At 43.6% G+C, this 25,832-nt stretch overlaps 1 protein-coding gene across 1 annotated transcript in view; it reads left to right on the top strand.

The window, feature by feature from the left end:
• Positions 1–2,005: 2,005 nt before the first annotated feature.
• The window catches only part of PPP1R14C (protein phosphatase 1 regulatory inhibitor subunit 14C), a 56,029-nt gene continuing 32,202 nt past the window's right edge, over positions 2,006–25,832 (top strand). Inside the window, exon 1 of the mRNA XM_034061197.1 lies at positions 2,006–2,415. Coding sequence (XP_033917088.1) covers positions 2,131–2,415 — 285 coding nt within the window. The 5' untranslated portion in view covers positions 2,006–2,130. The remainder of the gene's footprint in view (positions 2,416–25,832) is intronic.

The following is a 25,832-nucleotide window of genomic DNA, read 5'->3' as shown; positions in this document are numbered from 1 at the left end:
GAATAGCGGATGCCAGCTTTTAAATGTGTGCAGTGATTTTAATATACGATTAATAATAGTACTGAAAAAGCTCTTCAGCTGAGACTGTCTGCATTCTCACACTCAGAGTCATCTGTACACCTGATGTTTGCTACAGCAGGGAACAAAACTCTCAGTGTTTGCAGCCAACTTAGGTCCAGTGTGGAACCCCTTAGGGTTCTTTTGGCTCCAGAAAATATCCTATTATGATGGCAATTTGGGTATTCCCACTTTATATCCCACAAAGCAGCAAGTGTGATGCTTAGTATGGCTTTAAAAAGCGGCTCATGTAGTATTTACCTTCTTTTGCAGTAATCCATTTTCTTTTCTCAGCAACCAAAACCAGTCTGTAAAGATGAAAATGTTCCTGCTCTAAACAGGAAAGTTTCAAGTTTTGTGGCTGAGAACATCAGCACCAGACTTCCAGCATGACACACAGAGCTGAAGACCCAAATTATAGGCCACTCCAAACTGAAAAGTTTAAAAGAGCCACTCCCCTCTTTCAAAAACTCCTCTGCATCTTTTTGGTTTCCCTAAGAACAAGTTGCTGATGATGGTATTTTCCTACTGTACTTACACCAGCCCGGATTTATAAAAGCCAGGCAGGCAACATTACCCAGCTGCAGCTGGAAGTGAGATTTGCTTGGGTACTGGTGGAGAAGGCTGCCCAGTGGGTAAGAAAGGCTCCTTGCAGAAACTCAAGACTTGTATCCTGTGATGCTCTCTCAAGCTCTGCCTGCAGCTGGAGCTTCCAGTGTGACCTACACTGATGCAGAGTTGCAGTTACTCAGTATCTCTGAAAAATATGTGATCCCTACACACACATAAGGAGCTTAACTTTGTATGCTTTCCTTTGAAAAACTGGTGCTTTTCCAGATGAAAATCTAAAAGCTATCATAGCATTTAAGACCAATAATAAGATTTAATTTCTTGATCATATTAGATGATGATCTCTTTAGTGGCACAAGCTGAGCTTTACCTAAACAGCTTGATGAGGCTTCAGTGCCTCATGCTAGCCTCTTGTTCAGCCATGTGTCAAACACAGAGAGCTGAGAAGTCTGAACTGCCACCACAGCCACATGGACGTACCAAACAGCAGCACAGATTTGACCAAAATAGGTATGCCCAGGTAATTATGGCTCGTGATCCAGGCCCCCTTCACCTTCTCTGCCCTTTGCTGTCTTAAGACATCCTTGTCCAGTCAGTGTGTGCAGGTGACGATCTCCACAGCTGTACCCAAGATTTGGGACACCAGGCACGTCCGTTTGGGATACTGGGCACTTTCAGTTGCAGATCTGCACGTGCATGGCTTGTCACAGGCAAACTACTAAGAGGGACGGTCCCAGTCCCCAAACCAGCATCTGTGTGATGCTGGCTGGTTATTTGCAGTCATAGGCATATATTTGGTGACTGTGATGGACTGCTGCTGATATCAGTCAGTGCCTCCTGAGGGACACAAGGCTGCTAAAAACACTAGCGCTAACTGGTGCCTTTTAGAAGCACAGCCATCTCCAAATGGCTAATTGTTGCACTACCTGCTGACAGTACGAAATACTTACTTTCTATTTGGGTTCACCTCCCTGAAATCATTCGCCCCCTGCTCCTAAGAGAACGATCGCATTCTGCTCTTTAATGCTGCAGGTATACAATATTTATAAACGCCGTGTACATGATGAGGCAATTCCTCCCTTCCTTAACGGGAAAAAACCCATCAGCCACCCAGAAGGCTGGCGTCCCTGGGGAGCTCTCGGGGACCGCCCTGCCGCGGGCACATGCTTCTCCTACAGCACCGGAGCAGCCGCACTGGGGTGCCCAGTGTCTCCGCTGCCGGCACCGCGGCTCCCCCGGGGTACCCCACTGTCGGATCGGCTCTGCCCGTGCGGAGGGGCGGGCCGTGCTGTGTCGTGTTGAACCGAGCCGAGCCGTGACGCCCCTCAGCTGTCCCCGCCCTCTGCCGGTCTGAGCCCAGCCCTCCCGGCGGCGGGGCCCGCTGTGCCATGCGAGGCTTTAAACGGCAGGTGCGGGGGAGAGAGGCAGACGCGCAACCGGCGGCTGCGGCGGCCCGGCGGTAGGGCGCCTTTCGGCTCGGCGGGAGCCGCGGCGGAGCGGAGCATGTCGGTGGCGACCGGGGGCAGCGAGGCGGCGGCGGCGGCAGCAGCGGGCGGTGGCGGCGGTGGGAACCGCGTTTTCTTCCAGAGTCCCCGCGGCGGCGGCGGGAGCGGCGGCTCCTCCGGTGGCTCCTCCCGGGAGGACTCGGTGTCGGCGGTGGTGCAGGTCCAGCAGCGGCGCCACCAGCAGGGGAAAGTCACGGTGAAATACGATCGGAAAGAGCTGCGGAAGCGGCTGGTGCTGGAGGAGTGGATCGTGGAGCAGCTGGGGCAGCTCTACGGCTGCGAGGTGCGGGGCAGAGATAGAGGAGCGGGTCGCCAGCGCGGCTGCTGCTGCCACAGCCCGCCCTGCCCGCCACTGCACCCCTTGTCCTCGGCATCCTCCTGCCGCCCCGAGCCGCGCTGCGGCCGGGGGGAGCTGCCGCTGCCACCTCCAAATGACATTCCCGAGCCGCCGCCCCTCGCCTCCGCCGTGCCCCTCCGGCGGAACGGGGGAACGTGTCCCCTGTCCGGCACAAAGGGTGGCCCCGTCCCTCCGAGGTGAACGGGACGGGACCGCCCTTGGGGGCCAGCGGCGGCTGCCACATGGGGGGTCCCTGCAGCTGCGGCAGGGCCGGGGGTGCGGGCGGCGCCGGGCTCCGGGGGCGGTGGTTGGGCGGGAGCCCCGAGCCCCAGGCAGGGCGGGCCGGGGTGCGGCGGCTCCTTCCTCGGGATGGGGGCGGTCGATCCCCGTTAGCAGCGAGCTGGCCCTGTGCCGGGCCGGAGGGGAGAGCGGGGTGCGGGGAGCAAGGCGGGGGAAGGTGGAGGAGGAGGCAGCTGCGCGGCGGCGGTGGTTGCTGCGAAGGATGGACCCCAGTGCGGGTACGGTCACCGTTAGATCACGGTTCTGTGTTACCCCCGGTCCCAGAAGCGGGGTAGGTAGTAGCCAGGAAATTACAGTTTGAGGATCATGAGGATGAAAATGGAAAACACTGGGGGTCTGTGTATTTAATTTGTAGGTATCAAGCCTGTTTGTCACTGGGCAAAAAAGTATTTCCAGTTGAACAGGAGGATTTTTCAAGTTTATTCGAAGGCACAGTAACTGTTCTATGTAGAGATGACAGTGTTGTAAAGGGAGCACCAGTACTTTGTTAAAGCTTCATTAGAAATGCAGACCTTCCGGTTTCCAGGGGATCCTACCTCGAGTATTTACAGTTAAAAAGGATCAAAGCATCTAAACTGAGGTTCACAGGTAGTTCTTCCCATCAGTAGTCTAATTTGCTTTTATTAATGACTTTTGAAGTGAGTGTACATTTTGCAGTGAGCATCTCCGGAGCCAACATCTCACTCCAGGGTGCCCAGCTGCTCCAGAGCTGGGAAGGTGAGAGCTTGACAGTCCCGGAGATGTGGATGTGAGGGCCTAAATAATCAGGCCTGAATATCTAACACATACGTAATACAAATGCTTAAAGAAACTTCCTTTTATCTCAAAACCAGTTTATCAGAAATTTGTCAGAGGGACACATAAAAAATGTGCATGTGACAAGTTAAACCTCCTTAACTATTCATATCCATCAGCCAAAGGAAGGAAAGATACAAATGGAAACTGGTTAAAACTAAGTAGTTGTTACTCTTGGTCTAGCTGTGATTTTCCTCCCCAGCCTCATGATTACTTAGGCCATGTAGCCTGTAGACTGCAAGGATTTCTCTAAGATCAGAAGTATTTGTGTCTGTTTGCATGAGCTGATGGTTTTGTGTCTGCACAAGCTGATAATGTGGTATTTGGCCTACTGGATCTATTGCCTCTTGCTTGACTCCCATTGTTCAAAATCACCAGGTCTGTTTGGGGTGTGTGCTGGGTGCTCTTGGCATACAGAAGAATGTAATACATGGGTCCAAACTGAGGTTCAGAGGAGCTATTGGTCTTCTTCATGAGATTCAAATAACTGTCTTGTTGGAGGAAAAAATCCTTTCAGTTTTTGCCTTACTGTGGTTGCCACCTCCAACTGAAACAGAAGGACGCCACCCTATTAAGATGGGGACCTTATATGGCTGCATAAAGAGACAGTTTGGTTTCTGAGGTGACTTTTAGGGGGGGAATGGTTTGACATGTCAGATTAAAATGTTTCTAGCTTTGAAGGTTGAGGGCAAAATGTGTAAGTCTTCATTGCTGTTATGCACGAACTCTATCCAGTGTCAGCATGGATGACAGTAGTGAAAAGGTCAAGCAATTCATATGCTATCAGAATAAAGTTGAAGGGGCATGATGAGTGTAGTGATTAAAGACAATAGCAATTTAATGCAAGATGCTTTGCTTCAATCTGCTTGAATTACATTTAGGCTTACAGATGTAGCTCTCAGCCTGAAACTTAATCACCTATGCAGACAGTTAATAACCCTATCTGAAGGCAGGTTGAGGGGGGTGTTGAGAATTGCTTGCTTTGACTTCCATGGGAGATCTGCCACAGCTTCTTGATACGATGCCACTTAAGTTCTGAAACAATCTGAAATCTTCCAGAATGTCAGAAATTACCATCAAATTGCTAATCCTGGAAGAGCTAACTAGTGTTAGTGCTTCATTGCTGTTCTCATTCGGAGCTCTGTTTCTAAGGAACAATGTGCTTCGTTCTGGGAAGAGCAGAAATAAGTAGAGGGCATTTGCAGCGTGGTACATTGTAAGTCTGCAAGAAGACCTGGGTGTTTCCTTGTGGAACTGCATAAAGGTAGTGCTTGCTCACTGTTTTCCATTTAAATAATGTTTTCTATTAAATTATGCTAAGATTCATCAGTAAGTGGGTATTTGCAGGAATATTCCCTTTATTCACATCTAAACATGTATTCATAGCCTGTTAAGTGCTTGCAAGTTAAGTCAGCTATAAGCCTGTTTTGGCTTGATGACAAGGTTGGGAAATACAGACAGGTTGGTTTGTGTTTATTTTCTAGTGGATCTTGTCTTTAGCAGTACACTTTTAGTTTTAAAAATTGGACACCAAGCAGGATAATAGTGGTGGGGAAGTCGTTTCGAAGGAGCTCTTTGAGACTATTTTTAATGCTGACCACAGATCTGTGCTACAAAGATCAGCATTAGAAAGGTTATTTTCACATGATGCAGACTTCAGAGATAAAAACAAGCCTGAATGGTGAAGGGTTTCTGAGATGGAAAACTTCAGTAGAACCAGAGACACTTAAGTAGAATTTGTTTGGCACCAGAACCGGTCAGGCTGATGTACTCAGGTCAAGTGCTTCAGGTGACTGTCAGTCTGGCTCTGTACTCCTGGAGCTGCTTTATTTAAAAAATAAAGTTTTATAACCTGCTTTTCTTTTTCTGTTTTCTGTGAATGCTGGAACTGAAATTGTGGTCACCAATTGGTATATTGAAAATGCAGTGCCTTAATTGCAGGACTTGAACCAACTTCGGTGTTGACCTTTGCTAGGTATCTTGTTTCTAAAAAATAGTTTTTCCACGGATGCTTCATGTTTTGGTCTAAGTCCATTATTGGTTAAGAATTGCTAAATAATGCTGCACAGAACAACTTACATCATCACTATTCATTCCCAAATGGTTTGCAACTTGTAGTTCAGCATGAAAGTGATGACAGTCTAGTTTTCCAGATGTATGATCTGTGTTGTGTGCACCTGCCAAAATTGAACAACTTTATACAGGACAAAAAAAAGCCACTGCATTTGTCCCCAGAAACCATTCAACCTTGGAGGTGAATTACTGTGCTCAAGGGTCCTGTCTGCTTGCAATTACAGCATTTGCTGTAAATGGCAGAATGCTGATGGAATGAGTGCATTGAGAGCAGACAGATTTTTGCATAGCATTAGTAAACAAGGAAGAAAGATTTTTGCTTCTGCTATGGGTTTGATGATGAGTATTTTTCAACATGGAGACTTGCATGTACAAATCAAATGAGCCCTTAGGCTTTGCACTCCAAAAGTTGAGTATAAGGCTTAGCTTAAATATGAGATACTGCTGAGCTTAGTTGGGTAATCAGCTATTTTATTAGAGTGTGTCTACTCACGTGTGGAAATCTGTGCTTGGCAAAGGATATGATGTTGGTCTGGAAGTAACAGGGCATTATGTTCAAGCTTATGTTTCTTCCATTCCAGGCCAAAACACCCTGCAATTCTGTTCCAAAATCCAGCATACAAGGAAATACAGGTAGAAGAGCTGCACATGAAAGCCCCTCAAGCATTTTCTTTAAGAGTAGAAAGCCATGGCAGACTGAGAGATGTCTTATGTAAGATTCTCTTCCACCTCCTGAGTGGCATGAAGGTCTGAAATGGATAAAGGATTTAATGGTGGCAGGGCCAATCTTTGGCCATTAGCTTCAAAATCAAAAAAGATATTGGTGGGGTATGAGAGGGAGGGGAGTGATTTGACTTGATCCTGCATGGATTGATCTCCTGTTCCCTGGCTGCTCTGTGTCTGCAGTGCTGAAGAACTCTCTCTTTGGCCGTCTTCCTGAAGCTGCTGGGATATGCTAGCACTGACAGCTTGTCTCTAATATAGCATCGAAGAGTCTGTTGGTCTGTATGCACTTCAGTTTGAACTGGCTGGTGCTAGGCAGGAGAAGGCAAAAGGAAGGCTGTAATCTAGGATGGAGGAAGAAAACACTAAAGTAAAACTTCCTAGCTTTCCCCTCCTGCTACGCAAATGTTTTGGCTGCAGTGGTAAAGCTAGTGGGAAGGTGTAAAAGATGGTCTGAGATTGTGGGGAAGGTGAACTGTCTGTTTTGTCAGGCTTTTTTGACAAGGATGGGGTTTTGCTGGAGGAATTCTAGTCAATGTGTTTAAAGCCCAAGGGCAGCTGGCTTGACTGTATTTTCAAAGTATTTTTCCAATGCTGAGTCTAGCTGCAGACTGATGTGTATTGGTGGTCTACCAAGAGCAGTGCTGCACATGCTGAATAATGGCTGTACAGCACCTCAGCTCCTCTGTGCATTTGCATCCTAACAGGCATGTCTTGTGATTTGGTGGACTCAGTTGCAGCTGTTTCTTTCCCTGCTGTTTGGGACTGTATTTAGATGGGGCACTGACCTTCCATGCAGTACGGGGCACCTTCTGCAGCCCACCAGCGCAGGGGTCAGTGGTTCTGCATGCCCCACAGAGCTTGTCTGTCTGAGGAAGTTGCCATGGTTACCAGTGATCTGGTTTGCTTTGGATATTGGAATAATGCTGAATAAAATGGTGCAAGGACTTCAGGGCCAAATGCCTCCTCCCTACATATCCCGGCCTTTCCAAACCAGCCTGGTCGGCAGGCCACAAAGGCTGCCGTGAACTGATGCGGACCTGATGGTATGATCAGGTGCTGCTTATTCCTTAGGTGAAGGTGAGGTAATGCTTGAAGTTTGTTATTCATTTCTCAGAAAGGCCTTTGGTGAGGAGATCCACTGAGTAAAATGCTTCCAAAACAAACTTTTCTGACTGTCTGACTCTTTGAATAGACTTCCTCTAACTTGGACTAAGATCCCACAATGACAGTTGCACACGGGGGAAAGAGGCTGAGAGGGGTCTGAGAATTAGAAAATGACACTTCTTGAAAGGATGCAAGTCAGTAGGAAATGTGATAAAGGATTTCCTTCCTTCTTCAGGAAATTGTCTGTTACATTCTAGATGCATTGGAGTAAAGTACTTGGAGGTCCATTAAATTGATTAGAAATGTATTTGGATCATTTCTTTTGGACAACTATTACAGATGTCAGATCTCCATGCTGCACTTTGGAGTACTTCCTTGAAGGCAGGGATGCTGCTCAGTATACCCAGTTGAAGGGTTGCTCTGATCAGAGAGCTACAAAGGACACGGGCAATACTGATGTAGCAATCACAGTAAAGCATCTGAATCCCAGAAGTAGAAAATAGGAAGCCCAAAATGGCATATAAAATGCATGCTGTTGTTTTCACTGAAGGGGTAGGTTTAGGTGCTTGTGAGGCTGCCAAGCATCTGATGGCCTTGAGGCCAGAGCCTTTTGTCTCCAACTGTGCTGCTTAAACTCTTATCTTAGATTCTAAAGATTCTAATCTAGTAGGAAATGTACTGCCATTCAGCTGTTTTCCTTCTTTTTAAAGGCAAAATTTGCACTGCATCTCAAAGGAATTAAAAAGAAGTTCAGCAAGGCCAAGTGCAAGGTCCTGCACATGGGTCAGAGCAGTCTAAAGTGAATACAGGCAGGGCAGAGAAAGGCTGAAGAGCAGCCCGGAGGAGAAGGGCTTGCAGATGTTTGTTGATTAGAAGCTCAACACGAGTGTGTGCTTGCAGCCCAGAAAGCCATCTGAGTGCTGGCCTGCATCAAAAGTAGTGTGACCAGCAGGTTCATGGAGGTGATTCTCTTGCTTTACTCCGTTCTTGCAGCACTGCATTCAGCTCTGGAGCCCCCCAACACAAGAGGGATGTAGATCTGTTGGAGTGAGTCCAGAAGAGGGCCATAAAGATGGTTTGAGGGCTGGAGCACCTCTACTATGGAGACAGGCTGAGAGCTGGGCTTGTTCAGCCTGGAGAAGACAAGGCTTCAGGGAGACCTTAGAGCAGGCTTCCAGTACCTAAAGGGGGCCTACAAGAAAGCTAGAGAGGGACTTTTTACAAGGGTATGTAGTGACAGGACAAGGGGGAATTGCTTCAAACTGGAAAAGGGCAGATTTAGATTAGATAGGAAAAAATTGGTCAGTATGAGGGTCGTGAGGCACTGGACCAGGTTGTGGCTGCCAAATCCCTAGAAGCATTCAAGGCCAGGTTGGATGGGGCTTTGAGCCCCAGTCTGGCACTGCCTGTGGCAGGGGTTGGAGCTGTTATTCTAAGAAAATTGTTCTTACTTGAGCTTTGTATGGTCTGGACATAGTCTCTGCACTGTTTATGCTTGGTTTTTCTGTATTAAGTAGCAGCAATATTCTTGACTGGTAATTTAGAAGCTCTGCAGCATAAATCTTTATTTTCCTTCAGCTATTCCATTGCAAATCTTTTGTCCTTTGGCTCTCCGTTCAAGATTCAACTGGTCTCTGCTGAAGCGGTAGGTGTGGTTGTTTTATAACAAGGCAAAGAAATAATTGATTGCTTACATCACTCAGATTTTTATAATTGTACTTCTTATAAAACAGTAGCTTCCAATCGTTGTGGCTACAAAGGTTCTTCTGCCTTTAGGCAAATTACTTTACTTGGAGTCAGTGCTTGATTATCCAGCATAACAAGGGAGGGGAGAGGGGGTGGAAGAGAGAACATGGACACAGTGGGGAAAAAAACATGGAATAAAAAAAATCAGTTGTAAACTATGCTGCAAATCGTGCGTTGACCACACAGCTGAAGGAGGAAGAGGGGCAGTCTGTCATTAATCTACCCCTTTTTCCCTACTCAAGTTCATCACGCAAACTCATCTACATTTGTTTTGGACTTGAGTCTAGCTTGGATGTGTCTGTACTTGTACAATTAAACTACAGCATGGATGATCTATTCACGGTGAGCTGGGAGCTGGTTTTATTGCACTTTGTTGAAGACACTGGGATGACGTGCACTGCTAGTCCCTTGTCCCCTGTGTTCTGACAGAGTGGGATCTCTCCCATTATCTTTGTAGCTTTGCATTAGCTGAGCTAAACTGTGCTATGGAAGCAAATGCCTGAAACAAAAATAACCCCATTTAAATGAGGAAAATATGTATTCCATGGCACATCTGCCTGTTCTTAAAAGGCATAGGAGATGTTTCTAAATAGGTATTGTATCTAAATATGTTCTACATGAAGTAAGACTTTATTTTACAAGTAGTATGATAGTTTAGTCTCATGACAACCTTAAACTAATTTTCTATTGATTCATGCTTTGCAATGGCTTGCTGAACTCCTGATGGCATTCTTGTAGTTATCCTTTTAGATTAGCTTATGTCCAGCCACTTGAAAGGTATTTTACTTGTCCCCAGATCCAACAACCTCCCCCCTCCCCAAACAAAACCCTGAACAATTTTGTTGGGAATATTCATGTACATGATGTGTGTAAAGCAGTTGTCTGATCAGCAGATGCTGATTAAAAGAAATGAGCTATCCTATCTCTAACCTGATTCAGTCTGTATTATGGTCACCTTGTCTCTTGTCACCACAGGTGATAAAGCAGCAGCAGCAACATCAATCCGTTCTTCCAGCAGCCCTGTGTCTTGCCTGCAGTATAAGAAAGCCAAGTTCTCATTTTTTCCCTTCCCTTTTTATTTCCCTTCCCTATATCTAAGTCCAGAAACTTCTATTTGACAGCAGAAATTGAGTAGGTTAGACATGACCATCCATCTGTGTCACCTCAGCGTTTGGCTGCCTGTCATAAGACATTGGCAATTCCTTTTGCTGTCCCCTCATGTGACGCATGGAGTTATGGAAGTCAAGGTTTCCAGAAGTTACTAATGTTGGAGAAGCGGGGATAAAATCTTAATTGTATGCAGTCCATGCAGCACCAATATGACTATTTCAAAGGCAGAATAAATTTAGTCTGTTAAAGATCTTTTTCTTGGAACAAGGAATCGTTTGGGCAGAGGTACACACTGAAACAAATCAAATTTTCTTTGAAGTGATAAGTATTTAATTCTGAGGATCCTATTTGAATAGCAGAATGGTTACCTTTTTTTTTTTCCCTTAGGGAGCATGATACCTATTCTAGGAACCAGTTCAGCATGGTATCTTAAACTGTTTTCATGGAACACCCAGAGCACAGCCCCAGAAGGCATCTTGTATCTTTTCAGTATTTATCAGTAGCACAAATCCAGTGGATTTAACCTGAGAGAAAAATCATAAGATGTACTATAGGTCTTTAATAATTAGAATGCTGGTAGTTTAATGCAGTGTAATACTATTCAGCATGTGGAGCAAAGCTGGTACAAAAGATAGTATTAACTTAGTGGCCTAATGGTAAGTAATAAGTAAGTAAATGGTGGCTTGTGCAGTGGCATGAGTCTACTGCACTGGAAGGTCACACTTCCAGTGGTGACTGAGAAGAGCTTACTGTTCTGAGTGTGCTACCAACAAGGTGATCGCACATTTCAGTCCTGTGTGTTGGACTTCATAAATGCAGATCAATGCTTAATGAATGTCCTCTTACCAGAATGTCTTAATAGGATTAATTTCCAAAATACAGATGGGAAGAATCTCAAAGGTCATAGGGTCTGCTTTCTCATTTGCAAATAAGCTCTTTGCATTTGATAAAATTTTTATTTTTAATGGAGTAACTCAGTTACATGAGGTTTCCTTCCACATTATTTTATAGATTTAAATATACCTTTTAAATCTTTTAGACACTAGGTTCTTTTCCACCCCCTTCATAAAATATATGAAGACATAGACAAAAGACCAGTGTTTGCTTTGGATGAAATTGTCTGGATTTTCACATTGGAATGGGGATTAAATAGATTTTAAATGTGCTTTACTGCCTGTCCTTACTCTGGGCATCATCGTGCTCAAGTGATAACCATAGTAGAGAGGTGGAAGTATCAAGACAGCGATTCTGCTTCAGGTCACTTATTACCTGTCTTTTGAGTAGATGTCTGCAGACTCTGGGAGAAATATGCTTGCTAATATTTCATGGAAGTAATTTATCAGTACTTGGAAAATATGATGTTAGCTGCTGTTAGATGTCTGAATCTAACTTATTTTAGCACTTGAGTGATAACTGCTTTGAGGTACATACATAAATTACTGTAGTACGAATTATTTGTTCTACTTTAGGTGACTGATATTTAACACTGACACATTTACTTTAAACATCACAAATGCTTTACGTTTTAAAAGATAATACATGAAACATACTTCATTTTTTGTCAGAAAGGAAATCCATATGTTCTGGAATAAATTCTTGGGTCTCTGTTTTTGTTACACTGGTAGTTACGCAATTTTGGGCTTACTGTCAAATTTGTATTCTTGTTTCAGGCGCACTGAGGTAAAACTGGTTAGTCTTATTTCTAAGACAGTTAATGAAACTTCCTAAATTTGGATTGTGGTTGAATTTCTTCTCTTAATATTGAAAACTGAATCCTCTCTGAGTGGAGAAACAAGTGTGGGGAGGATCGCTTGTGGGAACTAGCTCACTGCCAGTCAGAAACATCTCTGCTCTTACTGCAGCTGTCATCGTAATAGTTTACTAGTCTGCTTAGCTAAAGATTTAATTGACTTGCTTATAGATATTCACCTGCTATTTGCTTATCAAGACCAAACTCTTGGAAGATTTCCTTTAGTGTCTTGAATTTATTTTGATAACCAAAGAATGTACTTGTGCAAGGAAGCAAGATACCAATCCTGCACTTCATAATCTGGAGGCTGGCTTGTCTCGGGTTGCTTGCAACAGAGTCTTCCAGGGCTACTTCTGTAAAAGTAAATACTTAAACAGCCTCTCCACTTTGTTGTGTTTTTCAGTTGGTCTCTGAACAGTTTTTTCCGGGTCACTTTGTTGGCTTTTTATAAAGCTTATATGAAACTTCACCTTAAAGTGAAGCAGCCTTCCAGTATCTGAAGGGGGCCTATGGGGATCCTGGGGAGGGACTATTTGTTAGGGACTGTAGTGACAGGACAAGGGGTAATGGGTTCAAACTTAAACAGGGGAGGTTTAGATTGGATATAAGGAAGAAATTCTTTCCCGTTAGGGTGGTGAGGCACTGGAATGGGTTGCCCAGGGAGATTGTGAATGCTCCATCCCTGGCAGTGTTCAAGGCCAGGTTGGATGAAGCCTTGGGTGATATGGTTTAGTGTGAGGTGTCCCTGCCCATGGCAGGGGGGTTGGAACTAGATGATCTTAAGGTCCTTTCCAACCCTAACTATTCTATGATTCTATTCTATGAAAGTAGGTACTGACTACATTTGATACTACAATTGTTAGGTCTTACTCTGGATTAGCAGTTTGCAGTGCACTGAATGTAGCAAGTGGAAGGAGGCAGGACTGTTAACCAAAGTATGTTTTTTGGAATTTGACAGAAGCAGGACTGGAATCAAACAGGGATCCCATACAGTCTTTAGCTCCCTTCTTCCATGTTTTGTTGACCTTGGTGGGATAGTCACAGCAGATTATCCCACTTAGTACACCTGGAGCTGTTTGTTGAATTCATTTTAAAGATCCTTCAGGCACTCTTCTATCTTTCAGAGTCCAGGGACTTGCCTGGGGAGTGAAGTGGTGTTGCTGGCCCCTGGGAAAGAGGAGTGTCTGCTTTAAAGTGTGTTAGAACTCCTGCTGATGTTTCTTGACACCAGTGGAACAGCCAAAATGCATTGACTGCCAGTCCCTGGCCTGCCTGCTGCTCAAAATTAGTGTTTTGGGGAGGGAGAGGGCTAGCAGTCAGCACTGTAACACTGTAGAGCACACTGCTTATGCCCAGGCACCACTTGAAGAAATGAATTACTATGAACCATGAGAAGCATTCCAGGTCTTTTACAGGCGGAGTTTCTTCAACAAGATTATTATATTGCTCTGAAATTCTGCAGGATGCAAGAGTACTTGTTTTGGCATTACTGTATAAAACATTCCCCACCACCCTCAGAAGGCAGACTTCTTGTCTCCCATGTCAAATCTGACAGGACCTAATACTTCTGACTAAAGAAATATTGGCATTTGAAAACTCTCATATTCCAACCAATAACCCACTAATAGGCTGGTAAGGCAAAAATGCGGTGAGAAGACCATGAGTGTATCAGATGCTTGATGTATCTGTACTGTAGGACTTCTTTGCAGAAGTCAATTTACACACAGCTTCTCAGCACAGAAAAATCAATACTGGAGAGTAACTGATTATTTTTACAGGCCTGCTGAAGCTGAGAGCCATTTAGAGGTCTCCCTATTGCGTGTGCTCTTTCCTTGTGTTCTTTCAAGTGATCTGATAGAGTAATTAATCCTTGAAGTGCCCCAAGAGGCAAACCTACTTAATTGCACTGCTGTTTAGCCTAAATTCCCAGAGTGCAGAGGGCCTGGTGTTGATCCTGTTTGGTCAAAATGTTTCCTTAAAGTGTGTTCTTTGAGTCTTTTTTACCTCCACTATTAAAGCAATCAATTTGTCAAAATCAACCTAGCATGGAGTGTCCTTAGTGATCGGGGTCATGATAGGAGACTGTGGCACCACCATGGTGTGAGTGAAGGAGAAAACTGCTGATGAATCTCAGGGTTCTTCTGAGGTGCAAGATTGGCACATAAGATTCTTAAGCTAGTGTTGCGTAAGTTTTTATTTCCCTTTCAGAAAGGAATAATCTTTCCAGAGGCCAGAAAGTCAGTTCCAAACACGATATGTGTTTTCCCAAGTAAAGCTGAACTGGCATGGAAATGCAAGGATGAGATGTGGTAATCTATAACTGCAGAAAATGTCCTGTTAGTTCCTCCCATGTCATCTAACTCTGAAGTTCAGAGCACAGTCAAGCTTTGCTTCCATGTAGTGCAGCTTGCACTAGGGATGTCCTGCGACTGCTGTGTGGAAAGTCATCCCACTGATGTAATCCTCGAAGTACCTGGTGGCTTAACTTCTGTGCCTCTCAAGGATGACTATGTAACGGTGATTTAGCGTACAACATGTATTTGCTAATACCAAGCTATTTCTGCCCTGTGTGAAAGTGGGTGATGACAAAAACCATGATGTGTCCTTCCTATCTGCTTTGGAGTGTTTTGTTTAACAGAAGTGACAACCAAGCATAGACTTAGCATGTCCTATTTTTATGTTGAGACTACAAGGCATTTGCTTTGGAGATAGCACTTGGTTTTTAACAAATGTCTTGCTGAGGCTGGATCCATGTCATAGGTATGGTTAGGAAGTGCTGAATGCTTCTCTCTTCCTCTGCTCAGTGTAGCTTGTGATCAATGCCTCTTCTTCACTTAGCAATTTCACACTCTAGTGATTCCTTTAGACGTTTGTAGAGATGCACAAATTGCACAACAATTCCTTAACCAGCATGTTATGGATATTTTTGGATGAGCTGAAGTTATTTTGACAGTTCAGTTATGTAAACAATAAAATCCCAGTGTTAGTCCTAAAGAAGGCTAAATGAGGTCTAAAGCTTAGTTTGACTGAACTCTGTGCTTACTAATAACCCTGCAGTTGTAGAGTGCAAGATTCCTTCCTTTCTCTGGATAATAAGCAGAGGTGTTTATTTTCTTCTAATTAACATTATGGCTGAATGGAGTGCCTGATGTGCTGTATTACTGGCAGTTCCTTTTGGGGAAACGAGTGCTTTGATGTCCTAAAGTCTTTTCCTTTTAATTGTATCTTATCACCAATTGATTTTATTCTATGGTGTGATAAAGACTAGAAACTTATGGCCATCGTTACAGGGGATTGACTTTTATTATCAAAGTTAATGACACCATGAGGTGTGGCGTTCTCAAAATTCAGAATCTCATGGAATTTAGTCTTGTATTTCTTGTGGTACTTGTTTGTGGTACTTGTTTTCCGTCATCTAGTAGCAAAGGCATGAATCCCAGAAAACTTGCTGCTCCACCTTGTGTCTTGCCCACACCTCCACCTGCTGGCTGCATCTCTGTTTTACGGCCTGTGCCTCTGATAATTTACCCTGTTAGGATGCATACCACAAGACACATCTCCTGCCTTAAGAACTGCTCTGGAATTTAAGTGCTCGAGAGGGTGGGTGGTTGGGAACTTTTGGAAACCCTTGTCCTAGAAAATGCAAAAGCTGCAGTTGTTAATCGGACTCTGAGGAGATGGCAATTTTTGTACCCTTCCTCTGCTTACTTCTCCGCTGGCAGCAAGTGGAGATCAAGTTCTGTGCTGTTCTAAACACCGTGTCTTTAACTAGTGGAGAACAAATGCTCCTCCTCTTTAGAGCTTGCTTCTGGGCATCTCTATAGTAGGTGGTAGAAGGATATCCATTGGTCCTGAACCAATGGAGAGTGTTGGGTCATCAGGGCCAGGTGGGAAGGAGAATATGGAAAGTGAGTGGACCTGGAGAGGCAGAAGTAAGGTAGAGATGATAGAATGCATGTAGAGAGCATATGGTATGTTGCCTGTTTGTTTTTCTATGTTATGTCTTTCATTAGTGTGTATTTTTTATCTAGGTATGTGGGTACATGTCTCCTTGCCTAAACTCTGCTGGCTTGCTTCTAGCAGCAGGAATATGGACAGTAGAAGATGCCAATTTGATAAATGTAGGTAATTAATCAGTAGTCTGCTTTCTTCCTGTGCCCAAAAGTCCCTGATCCAGCTTCTGCCTTTCTGCCCCAAATCTTTCAAAAGTTTCTAAAGAACTTGTCCAGTGTTTATAGTAACTTGTGCAGTGTATCTGGGTGTCTTCATTTGCACTTGGGTAGTTGCCATCTCACTCAAGCCTATTGCTGATGGGTGAAATGGTCTTTGTAAATAGCTTCTCCTTAGACTTTCCTGGGCTGACAGTTGCTTAGTAAGACAAATTGTTTACAGCCACAAGGAATTTCTCATGCAACAGGAACCACCAGGTGCAAATGCCTGAGCTACAGGCTACAGAAAAAGTGGAATAGTAGACAGTTTTGAGCTGATGTTCTGCACTTTGCACCTCTTAGAGGCATGTTATATGGCAGATTTTTAATAGGAGCAATTTTCTACTCACTGAGCCTGGTTTAACACTTAGCTAATTTTAGTAGTCTAGCTATGGTACAAACAGTGTTTGAGACTAATGTTGAAAGACCATAATTTTTTTTTTACCTGTTCACCCTGTCAATGGCATTTCTGATATTCCAGACTACCTCTGTTTTCTCATCCTTTTGACTGAAAAAGAAAGAAAATCTTTACAAAAAGCCAAAACCTGAACTATACATGCAATTATTTCCACAGTGCTGAACAGGAGCACTAGGGCTGTGCTTCCGAAACACTGCAGGAAACTGGCAGGCAGTGCCTTGAAAAAGCATGTTGCTTCCCTTCTCATTTTCACAGCTGCAGTGTTAAGCATAAAAGTGGTGAACGTAGAGTATGTCTGACTCTGTCCTCCCACACTGCCTTATCTTTCATGTTGACTGCATCCTGTATGACTGTTTCTTTTAGGGAATCCAGGTTTCGATTATTTTATTTATTTTATTTTAATTTTATTTATTTTTTTGTTTTCAAGCAATCAGTTGTCAAATCAACATGAGTAAAGTCGCATTAAAACTTAAACTTAGCCTGGGAATTTCTTGCCCCCAAAGACAAAATACACAGACAAGAAGGGATGCCATCTGTGAGCTAGCAAAGACTGGCTCACAGAGGAGCTGTATGCAGGACTGTTAGCTCTCAGATCTGCTGCTGTAGATGAAGTCTTTGCTTGCTGCAGGGTAAGGAGAAGGGAAGAGCAAGCAGAGGCTGTGTGTTATAGGAGGGGTATTAACATATACAAAGACATGCCCATTTGACATTACTCTGCCTTACTCTGTGAGATGCTGCAGGTAATAAAGCATGCAGTGAAAGCTGGGGGGAAAGGGATCATGATCCCTTCTCTGCTCATACCTAATTTATGAACCCTCCCCTCTTAAATCTTGTAATACTCAGTGTGGAGCAGTAGTGATGCTGAAGCAGACTTTTGGTCAAAATATGGCTGCAGACCATTGGTACTGCTGATGAGGCTGGATGGCAGCAAAGGAAGGAAAACCTGAGCATCCTTCGGAAAGGAGGAAGGTCACAGAATCAGAATTGTTAGGTTGGAAAAGACTTTTAAGATCAGAGCTCACCCATTAACTCATCACTGCCAAGTCCACCACTAAACCATGTCCATAAGCACCACATCTACATGTCTTATTTTAAATACCTCCAGGGAGGGGCCCAGAACTGAACACAGTATTTGATGTGGGGCCTCACCAATGCTGAGTACAGGAGGGTGATCACTGTCCTGGCCCTGCTGGCTATGCTATTTCTGATACAGGCCAGGATGCTCTTGGCTGTCTTGCCCACCTTGGCACAAGTTGACTCATGTTCAGCAGCTGTCAGTCAGCACCCCAGATCCTTTTCCACCAAGCAGCTTTCAAGCCACTCTTCCCCAAGCCTGTAGCATTGCATGGGGTTGTTGTGGCCCAAGTGCAGGATCTGACACTGAGCCCTGTTGAACCTCATATGCTTGGCCTCAGCCCATCAATGCAGCCTGTCCAGATCCCTCTGTAGAGCCTTCTTGCCTTCAAGCAGGTCAATTCTGCCCAACTTGGTGTCATTTGCAAGCTTCCTGAGGGTGCACTTGATCCCTCATCCAGACTGTTGATAAACAAGACATTAAACAGAACTGGTCCAATACTGAGCTCTAGGGAACACCACTGGTGACCGGCTGCTGTCATCAGCAGCCCTGCAGCTAGCTCACCATTGCTGTGTAGGATGTATTTCTTGCTTGAGGTCAGCTGGGGATGCCTCTGCTGCTGTCTGCAAAAATAGTATTTGGAGGGAGATGTTGCTTTTCAGTGTCTGTTGTATGCAGTGTCTCACAGTCCTGTGCAGGGCACAGGCACAATATGCTGGTATTGTGCCTGTATCATGTGAGTTGCCTGGGCAGGGCCTGGCAGCCAGGTTCTGTCCCAGCTGGGATGCTGAGAGCAGGCCCAGGAGCCAGCCCAGCCCAGGGAATATTCCAAAGCCAGGCTGAAATGTGGGTTCAGCTAAGCCAGAGCCATGGCCAGGCAGGGCTGTGGGGAGCTGGAGAATGGCCCTGCTGTGGCATTGCTGGGGCAGGGGTTGGTAGCTGGGGGGGCTTACATGGGGTCCTGGGCCAGCCCTCTCAGCCCTGGCACTCAAGTGAGTCTGACTTTGGGACTGAGTTACCTGTAAGCAAAGCTCATTTTAAGATAAAAAAAGCTCATTTTCCTAAGAGCCTTTAATCCTGGGCATTTCTTAAATCTTTCAGGGGCAAATGTGGGAGTTTTCACCTTGTGGGGAGAGCTACAGGTCTGGAAAATAGGCTGTAATGTAAGGTGTTAGTTATAGTAACGTGTGTGTCAGAGACTGAGTGAAGATGTGGCTGCAGACCAGCTGTGTTGTCATAACCAGAGTGGCCACATGGACCATGATAAGGTGTGCGTCACACCGTAACTTGATTTTTATGTGAAGACTCATTTTTGAAGCGCCTTTCTTCAGACATGAAAACCATTTAAATGTCAGCTTCTTGAGCGACATTTCTTATCTTAATTTCCTTATATTACAGCAGTTTGATATGCTGAAAGATTCTGTTTGCCACAGACGCTAGGTGCTGAGGATGAAATAGCCGTACAAGGCAGATCAGAGAAGGGAGAGGAGGGGCAGGTTAAACCCAGACTCATGAACACTCTTTGTATGGACTGCAGTCCTGTTGGAAGCTTGGGGCTGGCTGGAATTGTCAGAAGGAGGAAAGATGGTAAGAGTCTGCGTACTGTTTCTTATCCATTATTGCTATGGAAGTTGCCAGTTCAAACCCCTCTCCTATCACTTTGTCATGGAAGTGCAGTGTCAGATAACACACGATGAAAGGAAGTACAGGAGCTAATGACTTTTCTGATTGTATCTTCATAATGTTTAGAGTACTGCCTGACCTGCAAAGGCTTCTGCAAAAATTCATGTAGCTAAGGGAAAAATGATTAAACTCATTGGATAATAGTTTCTTTGCAGCAATGTAAACCAGTCTTGGCTGCTGTTGTGTTAATGGTTGCCTTAAAACTATCAGCAGCCTAATGGCAGCTATGAAAATAGAAACTTGTGCTGCTCCATCCTATTCATCTCCAAAAAGATAAACATTTCCAATCCTAATGATCCATTTAACTGCCAGTATTAAGCACACCTCAAGAAAAGTTATATGCAATTAAAAAGGGAGAAGCCTGTTAATGTAATACTGAGGCTATGTGATTCAAGACAGTAAAGCAACTGGAGGACAGACTTTTAAAAGTGAGGTTAGTTTTAATTTGACTCTCGTATAATTTTATTCTTCCCATTTCCCAGATAAATATTTACACTGCTTTAATTCTGAAGCACAGTCTCAAATGCTCAAAGGTTAATGAACAAAGCTTCAGAACTAAGGGCTAGCTAAGTATTTCCTCCACGTCAGAGATGGAAACAATCACTTTATGACTTCCCAACGTCACACACATACTTCATGGCAAGATCCTACTACAAGACTGTTGGACTCATTCATCTTGTTTAACTGCAGGATTATCTTCATTCACTGTCTGTAATTCCTGTTTCCTAAATATGGCTCTCTTCACTTGTTTCAAGAACAGACTTCCTTGTGAATTGTAAACTTCTGCAAGCCCTGGGTAGCAGTCTTGTAGTGTATGAATGAGTTTGGTGTTCAGTTGTCATGTTTCTTCTGTGTGCAAGGTAGCCTGTCATGGTCCACCTGCTCTAAACCTGGATAACCTGGGCTCCCAGACCTGCACTCTAAGCAGCATGCATCACTGTGTACCTAGGCACTTTGGCCCCATATGTCCGTTGCTAGGACTGCTGGTGTCTTATTCCCATAGTTTCTTTGCTGCAGTAAACTGAGCTGCTCTTGATTTCCCGATGAATTGTGGGGCCCTGTCTGTCCCTGGGGCATATTTTGAGGGGGAAGGGAGGAAATTATTGTGGGAAAGCATCAAATGACTGAAATTGCTTTAGGGCTTCAATCAAACAGTGGAAGATCAAATCATCAAAAGGTGGAAGAGTACCAGCCCACAAGTAAGCAGTGGTGGGGTTTTTGCCTGTAGCTCCAAATAGACCAGAGTGGCTGGGAGTGGAGCTCTTGAGTGCATGGTGGACTACTTGTGTGGGTAGAAGCTCATTAGCAGCAATGCATGAGTAAAGGCCAAGGCTGACTTGCTACTAAACAAAGTGCTAAAAGAAGACCAGAATACCTTCTTATGAATAATAATAAAAGAAAAACATCAAACAAGACAGGTACCATTGCCTTGGCTGCTAGAGCAATGTGAAGATGCTTTGATGTAGAACTTTGGCCCAGTGCTCAAAACAACTCTTATCACCTGAGCTAGATTGCCAGGTTGAACATGTGTACAGCATAAGCCACCAAGGTCTGTTTACCAAGGGATGAGTAACTTTAATTTACCCTCTTGGCTTGTTCCTCTGAATTCTCTTTGTAGATTGGAAGCTCACCCAGCTGTTATTTCTCTTGTGGCACTATCTGAAATATTTCAGGATTTCATGTGAATGTTCCCTATTTGAGTGCATACCTTATGGATTCTCAATTCTAAAAAATAGTTCATTTTTTTTTTCTGTGTGTACTTTTTGTTTATTTGTAAGAACAGCAACAAGTAGGGACCTAAAAGTTAACCTGCTTTCCTTACTGTCTTTGTGTAAGTAGTGGTCCAGAGCTACATCTGAAACCACGGCAGGAAATCAGTTCTGGTCTGTGTAGAAACTAGGTAAAAATATGTCCTAATTTTTCTAATTAGGTGCATAATTGTTTAATTCCTTTGGATTGGAAAATGGTTTTGCAAGTTTGTGTATTTTGGTTTTGAATATATTTGTTTTACAAAAAATCTTGTGACTTGGTTTGTCTTTATTCAGTGGTAGATGCCAAAGGCATTATATGAAGGACCTCCAGCACTTTGAAGTGGAATGCACTTAAGAGTACTCTTGGCACAGCTCATCTCCAGCTTACTGCTGTAGGTAATGGGGATTTTAAAGGAGTATTAGATATATTAACTTTTAGTGTCAATGAATTCTGCACCTTCTTTTAAGTCTCTACCCCACAGACCAGTTAAAAAACTTGGGTTAGACTCTTTCCTGGTCATAAAATGCTCTCTGGATTCCTGTATTCTGCTGTGCTGAAATGACCAGGCAATGGCTGCTGCGCCTGTTTCATATTCAGTAGACTTCATCCTGTGAACTTGTTAGGAAGGCATCACTGCTTATTATGAATGTAGGATTTACTATGGTCCTGATTCCTGTGTTTGACACCAAATGTGCAGAACTGGACCCTTTATGCTTTATCTAAGCTGCTTGCCTGTGGGAGGAATATGGGTACAGTGTGCTTCACACATACCTTCTACAAGCTGTGAAGCTGGTTTTGAGGGGATTACTCAGTCTTCTCTTGCAAACCATCTGGGTCTGAAAGAATTTGAGGAGGATTAAAAGTAGCTATTTGATAGCTTTGGGCAATAATGAAAAAGTGGGATCCTTAAACAGTGTCTGGATGTAGCTACTTTAGAAACATCTCAATGTTCTTCTCTATTTTCAGAAGATACTTCTTCACCCCAGTCCTTTAGGTTGTTTTTGAGCTACCAGATAGAGACCTCTTAAATGGCATCCAAGGTCTCTGTTACAGGAGGGAGTCAGACATTTCTTAAACTGTTGCTCTGACAGTGAAATTTGGGAAAGAGGGTCAGGCAGGGGCGAAAAGTGCGGTTGCTGCTGTTCCTGGTGGAATTTGTAATGTCTAACTATGTGCTCATTCTGGAGATGTTCTGAAAGTGGTGAGGTGAACCTCAAACACTGCTTTCAGTGGCCATTTGAATGATTAAGAAAGCTAGCACCAAGTGTAGACCAGTGGGAAGGAGCAGATGACACCACCTTGAGTGGACTGGTATGACCCTGTGCCAGCCAGTGCCCCTTCTGAGCTAGGCTGAGAATGCTTTGGCTTGGTTTGCTGGAGCAAAGCTTGACTTTGGAGATTACATATGCATGCAGGCCAGCTCCCCTTACTTGGAAGAAAAAGTCAATCAGGAGGTTGGATTCAGGCCAATTACTCCATGAGAAAGTTCTCATACTGCTTCCATAGTTCAGCATGCTCACTCTCCCTGACCAGCTCTTGGAAAAACACTAGTATTTCTTTAACATTCGAGGGTGTCAGACTACTCATCTAAACTTTAAATTTGAAACTGGGTATTCTATTATTAGCTGTAGCCTGAAGTGATTTTCAGAATCCACCTGTCACTGATTATACTGACTCTTTTCTTGTTTTGCTTCCTTGTCTGTTGATAAGAGAAAATAATAAATGTACATTCCATACAGCTTGTGGCTAATGTGGTATGCTAATGTGTTTTTAGAATACCAAGAAAAAGAGCATTTTAAAGAAATCTGGTAGCATAGGTTGGACAAAGAGCAATCACATGCAATTGTGATGCTGCATGGGAAGTCTTCTAAAGCTCAAGGCTTTAATTTGTGTGGAAAAAAAAGATTTGGGGGCTACCTGAGCACTGATTCACCGCTACCAGTTTTAAGAGGGTCCTTTTCTAATGCAGAAAGTCTTCTGAGCTGGTGCTACAAGGTACTTAAAAGCTGAGTGTTTATGGGCATAAACACTTTTCCCAAGCTCAGAACAGCTTGCTGAACCATCCAAATACAAATCCTGAAAGCTGCTTCTCTGGACAGTACTAGGTTGGACTGACGCTCAAAAAGGGTTGGTTGTATTTTAAAGGCACTGAGTCTATTTGTTTATATTTTGAAGCTAAAATGGAAAACTAAAAGTGTTTTGCAGAAAATCGGTATGTGTGTGTCTTCTGCCGTGCTAACTTGTATAACACTAGCTTGAAATCGGCAGGGCGATAATGATGTTGTAGCATGATAGTAACTAGAATTTAACTGCCTATTTTCACAAAACTTAGAGACCCCCTGAGCATCTTCATCAAAGGAAAGGCCTTTATCCTTTATTAGATGGTAGTGAATCTACACAGGTAAGCTATTGTAGCATCCTGTATATTGTTAGTAAGGGAAGAGCTATATCTAGGCACCTGAGAATCAAGACATGAATTACAGGAAACCTGTGTTTCCTTAGCTCTAGTGCTCTGTAACTTGTGTCATTGTTTCTGCTCTGTGTAAGAGCATATATGAGGAATCCAGCCACAAATGTGGTAGGTAGCCCTCTTTTGACTGGCTTCTGTGTTGATCTCCAACAGACAAGATGTAAATCTGCTACCCAGCAGATCATAGCTCCATCTTTTTTTTTTTGTCTTTTTAGTTTATGGGAGACGGTGCTCACTTTGAAGTGGATGTTGTCCTAAAGAAAATTAAGTTAGTAATAAGTCAGACTTTGATGTGAAACTTATTTTCAAGCTACTAGTCATCCCCTGAATCTACTCAGTTGGTGTGCCATTTCCTTAGCAAAGGGTGGCACTGGCACTTTGTGTGCCACTGTGGAAAATGACAAAAGAACAAAGCAATCCACCTCAAAATACACCCCTGGACCACAGTGGCCCTGTATGTTATCCTGGGAGCTAGGTGAACACTTGTTCCTGTCTACAAGAAGTCTTGTGGAAGTCAGCTTTTTTGGGATGTATTGGATATGGTTTGTACTGTAAGCTATTTTGATGACTGAAATCTTTTAAAGGGGGGAAACAGCAGAGATACAAAGCAGGAGCAGTATGGAGCTTTGTCTCTTTTTTTTCCCAGGGAGGGAAAGGGAGTGTCTGACTTTGATCTTGTTCCCTTCCTTCCACCTGCTTCTGCATGCATGTTCATGCAGTTTCATGTCTGACAACTTGATTATAGTCTCTGGTGTTCCTGGGATATCTCCCATTTGAGAAAATCTGTAGGTGGAAATAGAAACAGGCCTGTGAGAATATGAAGAGTAGAGATTGTAGAAGTTTTCCTCATGAGCATTTTTTTTGTCCAGGCTGATCGCTCGCAAGGGGTTCAAATCTTAGACTTTGGATGTTTGTAGTTAGCCAGTTAAAAATAACTTGGTTGTTTAACACAATATTATACTTTGAATTCAAAGTTTCTTTGAACTGGCTATTCTGTATTACAGACAGAAAAAAAGATGTGCAGGAGTGCTTATGGATTAATTTTGTTGGTGTCAGTGCTGTACTGTGACTGTGAGATCAGCCTCGATGGGGCTTTTTGTCCCTAGAATGGAAGTAGGCTGCTGAAAAGATTTGGGTTATGTGCAGGTGTTCTGCATGCCTTGGTCATCTGAGGAGGAGCTCCACTGAAGGACTTTATTTTAGATTCCTTGGAGTTAGTTCCTTATCTGTGGTTATGGGATAATGATGTTATGTTTCTCACACATTCTTCGCTGTCACCCAAAGACTCTGGCTTTGAATGTGTATGCTAAGTACAGTGTGTCAGTGAGGGCACTGCTGCCCTTTACATACTACCACTCTAAGTAGTAATGTTTAACTGCCTGAAATTTTCTTTTCCTGCATTTCCAATCCTCTTTTTGATTTCAAAGGTAATATGAGAAGAATGCAAAATAGTCAGCTCTTTGACTAAGGTGTGCTAATGAGAAAAAGCTAATTTATACTCAGATTGTATTACTTCCTTTTCTTGGCGTCTGGAAGTAGAAAATTTCTACAAAAAGAGACTACAGAACTATATTGAATAAACAAATTAAAACCTGTCCAAGTTAAATGCTTAATTTGAGGCAGGCTAAGATTGGGGTATTTTTGGTTTCGGGTTTGGTTGTTCTTTTTCTTTTTCCAGTAAATTACATTTATTTACTGGTTGATAGTGCCCATCTTTAGAACTTTTGATGTGTTTCATTTGGTCTGGTATAAAAAGTTTGGTCTTAAAATACAGTGTAACAGATGGAAAAATGAAATTACATTAATTGTGATTTGTATCATGTCTCTTTTGGCAGAGCAGTGTAAGTAACACAATCAGCCAGGCTTTAAGACAATCTGTCCTTAGTCTCATGTCCTGACTCAACCTTTGCTAACCTTTATCTAAATCTCAAGAAGGCATTTGCTTCAGCTCCCCTGGACCAGCATAATGCTCTATGTTGCCTTCAGGATCAAAAATAGCAGCAGTGAACTTCAGCTATAAAGGAGGGTACAGGTCTTCTGTGCAGGTAAGAGATACCATTAGTGAGATTCATCTGCCTTGATACAGACAGACCTCTGTGCTATAGTTGCTTGATGCTTCCTTTAGTCTCCTGTTTACTGTAGATGGGTAATAG

This window comes from Melopsittacus undulatus, chromosome 3 (assembly GCF_012275295.1).
Source record: "Melopsittacus undulatus isolate bMelUnd1 chromosome 3, bMelUnd1.mat.Z, whole genome shotgun sequence".
NCBI lineage: Eukaryota > Metazoa > Chordata > Aves > Psittaciformes > Psittaculidae > Melopsittacus > Melopsittacus undulatus.
This window is presented reverse-complemented; position numbering and strand designations above follow the sequence as displayed.